Source organism: Chenopodium album, chromosome 24, assembly GCF_948465745.1.
Source record: "Chenopodium album chromosome 24, dcCheAlbu1.1, whole genome shotgun sequence".
NCBI classification, from domain to species: Eukaryota; Viridiplantae; Streptophyta; class Magnoliopsida; order Caryophyllales; family Amaranthaceae; genus Chenopodium; species Chenopodium album.
The window spans coordinates 1,281,524-1,298,289 of NC_137857.1; the positions used below are offsets into that span (position 1 = coordinate 1,281,524).

The following is a 16,766-nucleotide window of genomic DNA, read 5'->3' on the forward strand; positions in this document are numbered from 1 at the left end:
ATTAACAATATCCTAATTACAAGTAAATTATATAGATTTTGTTTGGTAAAAGTATCTCAAGATTTCTAATGGGACAAACATTTAAAAACACGAGGAGTATGTATAAACTACGAGTTCATACTTTCCTTAGAAAACAAAAACATTAGTTGTTATAAAATAGAAACGTATCAAATATATTGCAAAGCATAGATGCTAGCTTATTAGACAACTCCAAATCTCCATTGGATCAAAATGATAAGTGTTCATCATAATTAAATTTATAAAATTGAATATCTCTTTGAAACACATATTAATAAAAATATTATGATTTGTTTAATGTTCTAATTATTTTTTATTTAGGAAGTATTATATACCATGTTTGTACCGTACCTACGTGCATGCACATAGCGCACTTTATTGCCAATTTGAGTAATTTAATAAAGGTTGGAAACCCACTTATTTTGGTAGTTCCATAAAAAGTATCTAATAAACATTATCATTTGTTAGCTTCTTTGTCGTCAGATAATAAGTCGACCAAATTACAAAATTAATGGAAAAATAATCTAGAAACTCTATTTTAATCTTTAATTTAGCTAGGTTGATACTCTTGAATTCTTGATAGCTAGTTACTAGTATACATTTCTATAGTAATAGAGTGAAAAGTTCTTGGTGGATAAAAAACAAACACTATCAATATCGAGATGATTTTACAGCGGTCGTTTGAAATATGACTAATATATTAATTTAATGATAAATAATATAATAATTGATTTATTTTTTCACATCATATAATGGACACAATTAATGAAACATAAAAAAACATTTTATGTTTATTCTTCTAATATCTACAATGCAAATATGATTTTTGAAGATATTGACCCAACATAAAATTTCGAGAAACCATAAAATAAGATTAAAAATTACATTAATGAAACTAAAAATTTGATAAAACTTTTAGTATTTTATTAGCGTGTTTATTTGGTTGTCTTATTTCAAAACTTGGTTAATTTATAATCATTTCATTTCATAATAATTGACGTAGTCAAATTTGACATACATGCCAATGTGTGATTTTGAATTTTGACCATTAGCATATATAAGCATATAACTAAACATTAATTATTTAAAATTTAAATTGTTACTAAATTCGAAATAAAAGTGTCGTTCTATAACTCTATATCATAAAAATATTTGTTAATTTGAATTACTTTATAACAGTTTTAATACAACCCTGTAAAGTGAATGGGTGAGGGGTGGGGCCGAGGGAGGGAATTGAAGCTGTTAACAGTTTTAGTCAAGCGTTGAAAAGTGAATGGGTGCGGGGTGGGGCCAAGGGAGAGAAATGAAAATGTTAACACGCTATCGGCCTGTTTAGTAAATGATCAAGTTTAAGTGTGATGGATTTAAGAGCAATTTTGAAAATAAATGTCTCATTTCAATGTCTTTACAAGGTATGCAATTAGCTATACTCCATATCATATGTATCATGTTATTCATGTGTATTTTTATACAAAATTACCACATCTATAAGTGCTAATGAGTTTCAATGAAATTAACATTAATGAAGGTATTCGGAAGGGGACGAGTATTATGGTGACGCGTTAACATGACTCCTTTTCTTATAGAATCACACTTCCTCATCCTTTAAAAGTTGTTCTTTTTCGTCAAAATGAGGACAATATTTTAAAACAGAGGGAGTATTACGTATTATAATAATACCAATTTAATAAATATTCATTTTTATTACCATTATCACAACTTATTATAGACTAACATCTATCAAACCGGCCGTTAGTGATAAATAAAAGATTTAAAGGAAATCTAAAAGGATTTTATATAATAAGGGGTGATTTTGTGTAGGTGGTCCATCAAGTACATACAGTGCTCATTTGCCTTGCATATCAAGCAACTCTTTCATCCTCTCTGCAATTCTTTCTCTCTTTCTTCTTAAAAAATAAAATAGCAAAAAAAAAAAAAAAAAAAAAAAACATTTTCATGGCAAAAGAATCATGATCACCACTCCAGCTCAAAACCCATGTGAGTTCATCTTTTTTCCTTTATTTCTTCATTCTTCTCTCTCTATTTTCTTAATTCCTTTAATTTAATTTCCCTCCTTTTTCTTCCTTCTTTCTCTGTAAAAAGCTTGATTCTAGGAAAAACAAAATTCTTATCTTAATCACCCTCAAAAACCATTATTAATTTTTATTTTTTTTGCCCAAAAAATAAATTCCATTTCACACCTTTAATTTTCTCTATTTTGTGTTTTTTCCAACTTGACAATTGGGTATCTTTTTTTTTAAAACTTTACTAAAATTTCCCTCACCCCACCAAATATTCCATTAATTTCACCAATACCCCCTTTAAAAAATCATGTTTATATCATAAAATGTTGTCATTTTAATTCAATCAACAACTCCAAATTTCACCCCTTTTTTTCCTCTTTATTTTTTATTATTATTTTTTTTAAAATATATTTTTATTTATTTATTTTGGCTTTAGGAAGCAGTTAGTGAAGAAATATAAGAACCGCCATACTTAATTTGGGAAAGTCCTTTAAAGGTGGGTTATTGTATACCTATTTGTCTGAACCCACCTTTTCCTTTTTCATCTTCTTCAATTCTTCTTCTTCCGTTAAAGTTTTCACCAATTTCTGGATTTAATTTTTTCCCATTTTTTCTTTTATTTTTTTAAATTCAAAATTTATATAAATATCCAATAAAAATATATTTTTTCTTTTTTTTTTAAATAAAAGTTAGTATATGTGTCTTTCTCTAGAGTTAGAGAGTGTGTTTTTTAGCTGAGTTCCACCGTGACTGTCAGTTTCTTCCCTTTCTTCTTCTTCTTCTTCTCTTCTTATCCCCTCATTTTCTCTCTCCTCCATCTCTATCCCCTATTTTTTTCTTGGAGAAAAAAAACATTTTTCCAACTGGGTTTTCAATTTTATCATCTGGGTTGTCATTAATTTCATCTGGGTGTTTCAATTTTCTTGTAATTTCAATCAAAATCGGGTGTTCTTCTCGTGTTAAAACCCTTTTGTTTGTTGTCGATTTTTGGTGCAGTTTTTATGGATGATATTCAAGGAATGATCATTGATGGTGTGTTAGTACAACAACAACAACAATTGTTATTGATGATGAAGAGTGTTATTTGAAGTGTAGAAGAAGCAAAGGTCACTATTGTTATAATAATAAAGGAAAAAAAAAAGTAATATTATTATTATTAGTAGTAGTATAGTAGTAGTTAGTATAATTATATCATTTCAAAAAAGGTTGAGTGAGTATTAGGGAAGAATTCTTAATTAGTTTTTATAATTGATTAGAGTTTAGTTAGCTATGAATAATAATACTAGTAGTAACAAATCCCAATTAAGCTCCATTAGTAGCGCGAGCGATCTCATAGATGCTAAGCTTGAGGAACATCAGCTTTGTGGATCCAAACAGTGCCCTGGTTGCGGTCATAGACTCGAAGGATCAAAACCGGTATGTAATTAACATATACTGTAATACCCCGTATTTTTATTAGCTAGCGTTTAACAAAACTGATACAATTAATGATTTTGGAAAAATGATTTTAATGTTATAAATTCATTTTTGGGTTGTAATTTTTTTTTGAAGGTGCTAATTTGTTTATGAAGTTTCTTGAAAATTATTGGGGACAGGATTGGGTAGGTCTACCAGCTGGTGTTAAATTTGACCCAACAGACCAAGAGTTGATAGAACATCTTGAAGCAAAAGTGGAAGGAAAATCATCCAAATCTCATCCTTTAATTGATGAGTTTATCCCTACTATTGAAGGTGAAGATGGTATTTGTTACACTCATCCTGAAAAACTCCCAGGTATTTTATTTAATCATCTTCTTTTTCGCCGAAATTTGTATTAAAATAAAATCATAAGAATAAAAACCATTGTTTCATTGCCTTCCCAAAAACCCAAAAAAAAAAAAAAAAAAAAAGTTAATTAAATTTTTTAGTTAATCACAAAGTCTTAACTAAAAAACACTAATTAATTAACCACCACCACCACCCCCAATAGTTATATTTGGGTGTTTTCCTCCCAAATTTTCTACCACTCCATTGTTTGTTATGACTTTCATTACATCACATATCCCTAATTAGTACTTTTATTTACATTTGTCTTATAGTTGGTTGCACCTAAGTCAACCTAACTTTGAAATATCAATATTTTCAGTTTTCTTGTTTCTCATTCTTTGGATTTTATGTTTGTTTAATTTTTCAACAGGAGTGACTAGAGATGGATTGAGTAGACACTTCTTCCATAGGCCGTCGAAGGCCTACACCACCGGAACACGAAAACGAAGAAAAATCCAAACCGAATGCGACCTCCAAGGGGGCGAAACCCGGTGGCATAAAACAGGCAAGACAAGGCCAGTTATGGTGAATGGGAAGCAAAAGGGGTGTAAGAAGATTCTAGTCCTATACACAAACTTTGGCAAAAATCGAAAACCCGAGAAAACGAATTGGGTGATGCATCAATATCACTTAGGACAACATGAAGAGGAAAAAGAAGGGGAGCTAGTAGTGTCCAAGATATTCTACCAAACACAACCTAGGCAATGTAATTGGACAATGGAACGTAGCGCGACGACCGGAGATGGAAGTGAGCCTAGTGGAAGAAGAGAGAGTGGAAGTGGGAGTGGAAGTACTTCTTCATCCAAAGAAGTGATAACTCATCATAGTAGGGATGATCAAATATCTATTTCTGCTGGTGTTAATGTTGTTGGTGGTGCTGCCGCTGCGCTTTCGAGTTTTACTGCGTTGGATATGCAGCAATTGAGAGCTGCTGAACAATTCAGCTTTAATCCATTTGCTAATAGTAGTAGAAAAGGCTTTGATGAGGTAAAATAAACTTTCATTCTTCCCCTTTCCCAATGTAGATTGTGTTACACATTGAACTATTCATTTGCTTGTCCTACCAAATGGGTGAAATTTCACAATTTATGAATTATTTTCTCATAAAATAATAATTGTCTACCTAAAAAACAAATTTAAGTAAATTACAAGTCAATTTATTTTAATTTTTTAAAATATCTATTTGAACTTGTACTAATCGAGTAATAATTAGAGTGTGTCACACTTATTAAATATTACAAAGTACTAAATAAGATTTGAATTAGAAATATAATACCCATACTATATTTTTTTGCACTTTTTCTAAGAAAGTAATAGTAGGGAGTTTGTCACACTAATTTAAATAATACAAAGTACTACGTACAAATTAAGATTTGAATTAAATATATAATGCCCATAAAAGATAAAAACTAATCACACAACATTTGCATTTGGTTCCTTAAAATGGATTCCTAGTTGAAGAAAAAACTTAATTAAAATAGCCAAAACTAAAAAAGGAGAAAATTAAAAGTAAAAGAGTAAAGTTTTTTTTTTTTTTAGTTTTAATTTTTATTTTTGTATTAATGGCTTTGCATGCAAAGAATAAAGAAGTTAATTAAATCTTGACTGCCAAACAATCACTATCATGTACCAAAGCTTAGACTTTAATTTGTTTACCAACTTATTAAGAATAGCTCAGTAAGATGAAGAATTAAAAATACAAAATCTTGGCAACCTCGTAAAAGTGTAAATTAGACTTCATTTAATTTTACAATACAAATTAAAGTACTAAAAACACAATCAAGTTGTAGTACAATTATATTTAGCTAAAGTATAGCTAATTAATCAAGCTTTAATTTATGCCCTTGTTTACTTTGTCTCTTAGGCGGGAATGGGAGATGCTTCAACCACAGTAAGGGAAAGTGCCGCCATGTCGGCTGCATGCGACGACCACGAGCCAAGGCCACAACATCATCAGCTTCATCACCATCCTCATGCTATGAATGCTCCCCAAGATCAGCACCATCATCATACACACCAATCCATAGCAACCTCGGCCGCCTTTCACATGAGTAGACCATCACATCCTATTTCCCAAATCATCTCCCCTCCTCCCCTCCATCATGCTTCCATTATTCTTGATGATGACTCCTTTCACCATGTATCGCGAATCATGCTTCAAAATGAGAATTTTCATCATCAGGTAATTGGTTCTAACTATATTTCATGTATGATGGATTAATATATGTCATGTTATAACTCTACAATTGACTAGATACATTATATGGCATGCATAGAATTGTATATGAATTATGATTAGTTGTTAAAAAAATCTCATGCTCATCACTTGGGTCCAAATTAATATGTCTCTTTTTAGATCAGAAATAGTTCTCATTTCTTACATAATGAAAAATACAAATTAGGTGACCTTCCTCACTAGAATTTGCCTTTTATAATAGTTGACTTTTTACCCCAAAAATGCTGTTTATTTTACATTCTTAATACATGTTTCAAAAAAAAAAAAAAATAATTACATTCTTAACACAAGATTTTTAATTGGTCCACTTTCTCTAGTTTACACTTGTATAGAATTCCATCAAAAAAAAAAAGTCTTATAAAAAAGGTAAAGATAGGGAAAAAAAATAAATTTTATAATGTATGTAGGTAACATTTAATAATATAATTGAGTAAAATTGAATTAAATTAAGCAGTAATAAAAGTTTGAATATACACCATCTCAAACCTTATAGTGTTTAGTTCTTTGAAAAAAAAAATAGATAAAGTGTAGTAAAAACACTTTTATTACACCTAATTCAAGTTCTTATTCATCAAATAGAAATTTATATACACTTCAACTTTATAATTTCAAATTAAATATTTGACTCTTAAGTAGATAGTTAAACTCTTAAAAGTATTAAATTAATTGCCTTCTTAGAGTTCTGTGTGATTGTAAATGTTCCATTTTTCTAAATTTATAACCTCGACCTAAACATTTTAGATGATTTTCTTTGTACATTAGTCAAAAAAGTTCTTATAATTTCTTTATTGACTAAATGGCATAATTATTACTAGAGATTTTTATTTATGGAATGCTCAACATATTTACCTATATAAGGAGGACTAGATAAAGCCCTTCCCTCCTAGCTTCCTAATACGGAGTACTATCTAAATGTTACTTCTACTGATCTTTCGAAATTAAATAAAATCCTCATGCATATATGCTCAAAATTTATATGTGAGAGTTGTTAATTAGGGGATGAGGGATCGATTGAGATAATTCCATCACACAAGAAGAAGTAGTGGATCAAGTAATCACTTAGGGCTGATAAGATAAACTCAACATTAATTTGTTGGCATGATGTTCTAAGAGCTTCTTAACATGAAAATGGAAAAACACCAAATATATATTGCATAAATTTAGTTTTTATATATATGGTACGTAGATAATGATTCATGTATATTGAATGGTCCTTTTTTTTTTTTTTGAACAATATACTGAAGGGTCCTTATTCTTGCTAAATAAAGTAAACAAAACAAGAAAATAAAGTAAATTATCAAACAATAAATTGCGATTATGCGGGGTCTACGAATAATAATCATATACATATATGCTTTAATTAATTAAGAATAGAATATGTATAAAAGGGGGATTAATTTTTGATCTAATATCATAATCACCCAATGTAGAGTAGTAAATATATATATAATTACTTTAATATTAGTTCAAAGCTAGTTCAATCTATCCTAATTAATTTATATATATGAGCTAAATAATAACTTTTCAGATATGGTAATAATGTAGGGACAAAATGATAAATTTTGATGATAATGTCATGCTTTATAACTTTTGGTGTTTTCTTTATGTTTTGAGTAGCAACAACAGCAGCAACAACAACATCAGCAGCAGCAGCAACAACAACAGCAGACAACACAACAACAACAACATCATAAACTTGGAGGAAGGTCTGCTGCTGGTTTAGAAGAAATCATCATGGGCTGCACTTCTTCTGCTTCTGATGGTGGTGATATCAAGGAAGTAAGTCTTACCTTTTTGACTCTGAATTCCATGTATGTCCACTTTTTTAAATTTTATAAAATTTCGTGCTAGACGTCTAACATTATTATTACAGGATTTTATATGTACTCAGTCTGATCTATACCTGTTATTCCTACTTTGACGATGATAGTATAGAATTACAAAAAAATATTAGAGTATAAACAATATAATACGTATTAATTAAGGGACGGATAGAGTATATATAATATATGAAGATGTGTATAGATGTAGAAAAAGAAAAAGGGAAAGAAAGTAAACAGGATTAAAAGTTGGAAAAGATGAAAAAATCCCCCCCTCCCCCCTACGTCTTTACTATAATAGTAGTTTAAGAATAAAGAGATAACTAGAAGCCTTTTTTTTACTTTTTCTCTTTATCTCTTTTTTCTTTTGATTTGTTTTTCTTCTCTACTACGTACATTATTGTGTATATGTACACAATGAAACTCATTTAATAAGATATATAAACAATGTAATAATAATTGAATAAATAAAGTAACAATATGATAACAAAAAAAAAAAAAAATCGCTTCATCAATCTCAACATACACAAGTAATAAATGACACACATATATTTTCTTATTATTTCCTCTGTTTCAAAATTAGTTTTTTTTTTTATTGATTATTAATGACAGCGGTAGGAATTTTCATAAAAATCACACGTATTTTTGCATGATGGGACACTAAAAATAGATAAATTCCTCTAATGGATGATTAAATTTCATAAAAATAGCTAGGTGGTAAATTCACGTTAGCATGTACAAAAGGAGGGGGATATGATAAGGACTTGGTCCTCTTCTTACTGCCTCTTTCGGTGCAAATGAAAACTTTGGAATAATAGAGTGTCATCAATTAATGTTTGTACATTCAAAAGAATGTTTTCATCATTTCTTTTCAATTTTTATGGAAATTTCATGGAGCTGTTTTCTACTGTTGTTTGCCCAATTTTATGTAAGGACCATATAACTAGTGCTATACTTTTTTTTACCAATAATTAGGGGTGTTTGATTTGTTAATTTTTACCATCAATTTTAGAGCAATAATGTTGCAACTTTGTCACCTTTTATTTTATTTTTATTTATTTTTTTGACATGAGCCACTTTTGTTAGAGAAATTAGTAATAATGATAGAAGTAAAAAGAATCATAAAAATTAATAACATAATACTACCTCTGTTACATATTTTTTTTTGCAACTTTGTAATATTTTGTATCTCACAAATAATACCCCAAAGTTGCAAAAAACATGAAACAGAGGTAGTATAAGTTGTTTTCGGTTCTTTGAGAAATTTGTGAAGTAATGAAAATTTATTATATTGGTGCTAAAGTAATACAAGTTGGTTAGTAATTACTATGAAATTGTAGACCTTAACTTGATTCCTATAGTTCAATAACTATATAAATATGCATATAAGAATTAAAGATTAAGTCATGTTGGTGGTTATCTAATTTTGAAAGCTCCCTTAGCTTATTCATAGCATGGAGATTTTTTTTTTTTTTTTCTCTAGGGTTTTATGTGTATTACTTGTTAGAGGTATATATACGTACAATTAATTACTTAATATAATATGCATATGTATAAAACTCGGTTAAAAAAAAAGTAGATATGTTTACACGCATTACATTGCTTGATTATAGGTTTTTCCTCTATTGGTAGAGGATCTCAAATCCTATTAAATAAAGCTACCCAAAGTATAACCTTAAATTACTAGCTAGGTTTCTAATTAATTTATGATTGTATAGTTTGTCAAAATTAAATATGATAGGAAAGTACATAGTGCAAATATTTTGGGATCATGAAAACATTGTACAGACTAGCATTCAATATGAAGAAAGTACCACACTACATACAAGTATAATGCAAAACACATTTTTCATGGAGAATAATTTTGGTACATACAGTTCTTTGAAAGAATAAGGTAACATTAAATAATAAAATAAAAATAAGGTCAAAAATCAATTATGAACATAACCAAAAAATGTCTTCTTCAATTGAGCTAAGAAAATTGGCATAACATATAGTAGCAGTAAATATAGACAATGACCCAAGAACTTTTGGCTTCATTATTCCATTACCAAGACAACATCAGAATTTTATTTAATTGTCAATGTCTGTCTTTTCCACTTAAATTAGAAGACAAAAAAGGTAGCTTCTTCTTAATTTCCATAGCATACATTAATTATTGTACATATAGAACCCTAACCCTAGTTTTTATTTTTATTTTCTTTCCTCAATTTTATGGCAGGAGTCTTCCATGACAAATCCACCACCAGAAACAGATTGGATGAAGTACTCCTCTTTCTGGCATGATCCTGACCATTCAGATCCTCATCATCATCATGGGTAAAACCCGGAAAAAAAATTCAAAAAAAAAAAAAAATCAAAAAAAGCAAACAATTTTATTTTTTTTTTACAGGGGAAAAAAAAAAAAAAAAAACCATTTTATGATCATCATAGTATATCCGAAGGCTTCTTCTATTTTTCTTTTAAACGGAAGCCAGAAACATTTGGTCAGACGGTTTGACAGAAGACCTGCTCGATCTATATACAAAGCATATAGTTGTATGTGTATACATATGGCCTTGGTAATACTTGTATACTTTCTTTTTCATGGGTGGAAATCTGTGATAGATCAACAACAACTGAACTAACTGATCCAACAACTGTCCCATGTTGTATAGAAAGAAAAAGAAGAAAGAAAAAAGGCTTCTTCTCTCATACAAAGAAAAAGAAAGAAAGAAAGGCTGCTGGACTACTGAGAATTTAGATGACCAAAAAGCACATCAAAATCATCAACAATATGATTACAAAATCATCTTTCTAAGAACTATAATTTTTTATTTTTATTTTGTGGTTTGTTGTAGCTAGGAAAGTATAATGTATAAGTTTTTTTTTTTTATCTTATTCTATTTTATATAGAATTTTTTTTCTCTTTTTCTAAAAGAAAAAAAAAAAACATGAAAAATTTGCCATTAAGAATTTGTGCAAATTGTCATAGGAGCAATTCTATTTTTATTTGTGCTAATGTATAGGTTTTTCTCATTTTAAAATTTTAGAAGGATGTAAATCAAATTTCAAATACAGAAAAGAAATGTGTTTACAACAATTATTATAATTTTTTTGTTCTATCTTTTTAATTCTTTTGTATTCGGTTTTCTTGACCATTGGACATTTGGACATGAGCAAACTAACGTTGAGATGATTCTAGAAAATTGCATTTGTGAATGTATAGGTTTCATTTGAATGTTATTGTGTGCTTTTACTGATATATTCATCTTTTATGGTAGTCAAATATATATATGTACAAGATAAATTCTTACAAGTCATATGGACTGATGATCAGTGGATCAGCTGTTAGAATATTATGATTTCATAAAGTCGTGGGTTGTTGATCTTCTATGTAGATTATAAAGTATATTGTATGAGAATGTAAAGTTTCCTTACTCTATAAGTTATTCTTGTTTATTAATCTTATTTTAATCGATCGTATACTTCATAGTTAATTATACATGGGTCGTACAGGTATATCCGATGGCCATTAAAAAAAATAGAATGCAAGAAATATAGTATGGATTTATGGATTTGTTCTTAAGAGATTGTGTTTGATATATTATAATTTCTAAACTAATGTAGCTTATGATTGATACTAATTTGACTCCAAGAAGTAAAAATCACTTGAAAGAGCTTATAATAATACCTGGGAGTGTAAGTCTAATTTTGTTTTAGATAGGAGTGTGTTGTTATGCGATGCTTAATACATATTGTAACGTGTTACCTCTCGAACTCACGTGACATTTTAGACGTATGTGCTCATGATGAACATGCATCCTAAGACATTGTTCTTATTAATGGGTACCCCGGCCACACACAACGTAACGTATATATATGTTTTAATAATAGATCGACCCATGACATAAGAATATATGATACATTATGTAAGGTAGATCTATTTATGAATTATGATGATGAATTTATATTTCTAAGATGCAATTGCCATGTTACTAACACTCATACAATAAGGACATGTGTACATACTCAATGACCTATCTCATTGATTTTAAATGGCAATAAAGTGAATTTTATTCATATATTCAAAACATTAATTTGAATAATGACTTTGTTTCTTGGTACATTACATCTTAGAAAATTAAAGGAATTTCGAGAATATATTCTCTCTTTTTGTTGGTACATTTACCACAAAAATGTATGGTGGCTTTTATGTATAATTATTGGACCTTGAGTTAGAGGAAGCTAGAAGAAAAGCTAGAAGAGGGTAAACTTCTTTTCAACTTTGATTTTTGGAAAATATATGGATTGGAATCTTCTTGCCGCGCATAATGCATGGAAGAATAAATCAAATACATTTGAAATCATGTAGTAAGATTTATTTCTTTGCTTTATTATATGCCATATTCCAATCTTTTTGCACATAATTATTGTTTCTAAATATGGTGTTCTTACCTTGTACCTATACAAATATTACTCCCTTTGTTCGGAAATATTACTTGTCACATAACTAACAAATTGTCCTAATTAATCCCTCATAATTTAGGAGCATGATGATTATATTTTATTAAAGAATGTTCATTTATAAAGCCAAGATTAAGGACTATTTTAAATAATCATAAGTCATAACTATAGATTAAAACAAAAACGACAATTTTTTCGGAACATCTTCAAGTATACACTCTCCACTTGCACCAACGACTAGTACTCCATCCTATCTATTTCATTTAATTTGGCTTTTTGATAAACTTTGTATTTGATAATCAAACAACTTATTTTTAATTATTTACTACTTCATTTTCATAATTAGTGCATCATATGGACTTTTGCATCATTCATGTATACTAACTTGACTATTAGCAAATGTCAGTCAAAACAATATAATGCTCTAATTTAGAAACAGAAGGAATAAAAAATAATGTATAATGAGTGTCAATAGTATATATACGTACACCATTATCAATTCAGAATGGATATAGTGGTATATTATCGAATTTCGGGCAAAAAAGATCAAGAGAGAGAAGTTGCATGGTGTTTTCCTTGTTTGTACGAGGATGGACGTGCATGAAGGATGAGTATGATTGAGGCAACTTCATCGTAGCTTCATAATCGAAAAAAGACAACAAACAAGTACTACGGCATATATAAGGTGTAGAAATTGCATAACTTTTTTCAAGTGTTGGAAATTACCAACTTCTGCACATTTCAATTTAGTTTCTTTGGAATTTAGTTTGTTTCATACCAACTAACCCTTTTTCCAACTGATTTCTTCTTACAATGTAATCATTTCTATAGTTGTTGGCCAATATCACGAATCACATTATTTAATTAATAAATTCATTCATTCACTTACGCTTTTTTACATTCAATCGATGGTCTTTGTCGCATTTAGGTACTTATAATATTATCATATCACTCAAATTTATTGATTTTGGAAAGGTAAGAAGTGTTTTTGTCTTTAATTTTGCTAGATTTTACAAAGAAAAATTGTAAGAACTTTTAGATCTCGATCTACATTAAAATAAGATCATAAAATTGATAATGAAATTTGCACCAAAGATGATAAGATATCACACCTTCATTAACTAAGATTATAGAATTAGTTTGGTTCTCAAATACTTGGTATATTTTTAATTAAACTATTAAACATTTTATCAAATAATAAATAAAAAAAAAATGTCAAAAATTGATCCAAAATCGTGTATTATAGCCTTTAATTTTGGACAATTTTACACTTATTTTGACCCGTAAATAAAAATTTCCGAGATGCTTACCATAGATCGTAATACACCCCAGGAGTCTATTTGGGTGGGAACAACCATCCAATATGTCTTTAAACAGTACGTCATTTTACCTGTTCGAAACTTGCATCGATCTCATAAACTCAAGCCTACCACGGACATTTATGAAAACATATAATGGTCATATATGGTTTCAAACGTCATTATATGACCCTAAGATGTATCCCCTAACGTCTCAAGACTTTTCGCCAACAGCCCCCGTAACATCAAAAATTCATCAAAAAGCGTGGATAATAACCTTCAATTTTGGAATTTTTGACCTTTTTTCACCCGCAAATAAAAATTGTCGAGATGTTTACCATGATCCCTTATACCCTTTGGGAGTCCAATTGGGTGGGTGGAACCATCCAATTTTCCTTAAAACGGTCAATTTACTTGTTCAAAACTTGCACCGGTTTCGTGAACTCAAGCCTACCACGGACATTTATGAAAACATATAATGGTCAAATATGGTTCCAAACTTCATTATATGACCCTATGATGTATGTCCTAGGGTCTCAAGACTTTTCGCCACCGGGCCCTCAACATTAAAAATTCCGCAAAAAGCGTGGATAATAGCCTTTAATTTTGGAATTTTTTGATCTTTTTTCGCCCACAAATAAAAATTGCCGAGATGTTTACAGTGGTCCCTACTACCCTCCGGGTGTTCAAATGGGTGGGTGGAACCATCCTATTTGCCTTAAAACAGTCAATTTATTCGTTCAAAACTTGCACCGATTTCGTGAACTCAAGCCTACCACAAACATTTATGACAATACATAATGGTCAAATATGCTTCCAAACATCAATATATGACCCTAAGATGTATCCCCTAGGGTCTCAAGACTTTTCGCCTCCGGTCCCCATAACATCAAAATTCCTCAAAAAGCGTGGATAATAGCTTTCAATTTTGGATTTTTTTAAATCTTTTTTTGCACGAAAATAAAAATTTCCGAGATGTTTACCATGGTCCTTAATACCCTCCGAGAGTCTAATTGGGTGGGTAAAACCATCTAACTTTCCTTAAAATGGTCAATTTACTCATTTGAAGCTTGCACAGATTTCAAGAAACCAAGCCTACCACGGACGTTTATCACAACATATAATGGTCAAATATGGTTCCAAACGTCATTATATCAACCTAAGATGTATCCCCTAGGGTCTCAAGACTTTTCGCCACCGGCCCCGTTACATCAAAAATTCCTCAAAAAACGTGGATAATAGCCTTCAATATTGGAATTTTTTGACCTTTTTTTGCCGGCAAATAAAAATTGCCGAGATGTTTACTGTAGTCTCTAATACCCTCCGGGAGTCCAATTGGGTGGGTGTAACCATCCAGATTGCCTTAAAACGGTCAATTTATTCGTTCGAAACTTGCATCGATCTGGTGAATCAAGCCTACCACGTACATTTATGACAACATATAATGGTCAAATATGGTCCAAATGTCATTATATGACCCTAAGATATATCCCCTAGAGTCTCAAGACTTTTCGCCACTGGGCCCCTTAACATTAAAAATTCCTCAAAAATCGTGGATAATAGCTTTCAATTTTGGAATTTTTTGACCTTTTTTCTCCTGGAAATAAAAATTGTCGAGTTGTTTACCATGGTCCCTAATATCCTCCGGGAGTCCAATTGGGTGGGTGGAACCATCAAATTCGCCTTAAAACGGTCAATTTATTCGTTCGAAACTTGCACCGATCTCGTGACACTACAAAAAAATGTCCATATAGAAACGGAATTCTAGCGACAGAATTTTATCCGTTTCTAAATTCGAGGCAGAATCAAAAAATCCGTCTCTATATTAATTTAGAGACGGAATTTAAAAATCCTTTTCTAAATTAAAGACGGAATTAAAAATCCGTCGCTGAATTAGCAACGGATTTTTTTTCCGTTGCTAAATTAGCAACGGATTTTTTTTCCGTTGCTGAATCTAGCAACGGATTTTTTTTCCGTTGCTGAATCTAGCAACGGATTTTTTAATCCGTTGCTAAAGCTTGCGACAGATTTATTTTTCCGTTGCTAAATCCAGCGACGGATTTATTTTTTCCGTTGCTAAATCCAGCGACGGATTTTTTTTCCCGTTGCTAAGTCCAGCGACGGATTTATTTTTCCGTCTCTAAATTCATTTAGCGACAAGGTTTTTTCCAACGGAGTGATTTCGTCGATATATCCGTAGCTAGCTATGTCCAGCGACGGATTTTTAGCAATTAGCAACGAATTTCACCTGTTGCTAAAAGGCCAAATTTTTGTAGTGTGAACTCAAGCCTACCACGGACATTTATGAAAACACATAATGGTCTAATATGGTTCCAAATGTCGTTGTATGACCCTAAGATGTATCCCTAGGGTCTCAAGAGTTTAGCCTCTGGCCCCCGTAACATCAAAAATTCCTCAAAAAACGTGGATAATAGCCTTCAATTTTGGAATTTTTTGACCTTTTTTCGCCCGAAAATTAAAATTTCCAAGATGTTTAACATGGTCTCTAATACCCTCCACGAGTCCAGTTGGGTGGGTGGAACCATCCAATTTTCCTTAAAACGGTCAATTTATTCGTTCGAAACTGGCACCGATTACGTGAACTCTAGCCTACCACGGACATTTATAACAATACATAATGGTCAAATATGGTTACAAACGTCAATATATGACCCTAAGATGTATCCCCTAGGGTCTTAAGACTTTTTCGCCTTCAGCCTCCGTAACATCAAAAATTCCTTAAAAAGCGTGGATAATAGCCTTCAATTTTGGATATTTTTTATCTTTTTTCGCACGGAATAAAACTTTCCGAGATGTTTACCATGGTCCCTAATACCCTCCGGGAGTCCAATTGGGTGGGTGGAACCATCCAATTTTCCTTAAAACGGTCAATTTACTCGTTCAAAACTTGCACCGATTTCAAGAAACCAAGCCTACCATGGACGTTTATCACAACATATAATGGTCAAATATGGTTCCAAACGTCATTATATGAACCTAAGATGTATCCCTAGGGTCTCAAGACTTTTCGCCACCAGTCCCGGAACATCAAAAATTCCTCAAAAAACGTGCATAATAACCTTCAATTTTGGAATTTTTTTACCTTTTTTCGCCTGCA

General features: G+C 30.7%; 1 protein-coding gene across 3 annotated transcripts; it reads left to right on the plus strand.

Annotated features, from left to right (window-relative positions):
* The first annotated feature begins 2,283 nt into the window (after positions 1-2,283).
* On the plus strand, positions 2,284-10,922 carry LOC145611497 (uncharacterized). Of its 3 annotated transcripts, none has more exons than XM_081666829.1 (6): positions 2,284-3,458; positions 3,614-3,815; positions 4,219-4,835; positions 5,713-6,030; positions 7,702-7,863; positions 10,126-10,922. In XM_081666829.1, exons 1-6 carry the CDS (start codon positions 3,312-3,314, stop codon positions 10,225-10,227), a joined length of 1,548 nt encoding a protein of 515 aa, XP_081522955.1. In that variant the 5' UTR covers positions 2,284-3,311; the 3' UTR covers positions 10,228-10,922. The 3 variants fall into 3 exon arrangements, with proteins under 3 accessions (XP_081522955.1, XP_081522956.1, XP_081522957.1); XM_081666830.1 differs by having other exon boundaries at positions 3,638-3,815; positions 10,126-10,921; XM_081666831.1 differs by having other exon boundaries at positions 3,360-3,458; positions 3,594-3,815; positions 10,126-10,921.
* The last annotated feature ends 5,844 nt before the right edge of the window (positions 10,923-16,766 follow it).

What these genes read in the sequence shown, in the direction of transcription:
- LOC145611497 (XM_081666829.1), top strand. Translation starts at nt 3,312, where the DNA reads ATGAATAATAATACTAGTAGTAACAAATCCCAATTAAGCTCCATTAGT. An exon ending in GTAGAAAAGGCTTTGATGAG is followed by an intron (nt 4,836 to 5,712) that starts GTAAAATAAACT and finishes TTTGTCTCTTAG; the next exon opens with GCGGGAATGGGAGATGCTTC. An exon ending in ATGAGAATTTTCATCATCAG is followed by an intron (nt 6,031 to 7,701) that starts GTAATTGGTTCT and finishes TGTTTTGAGTAG; the next exon opens with CAACAACAGCAGCAACAACA.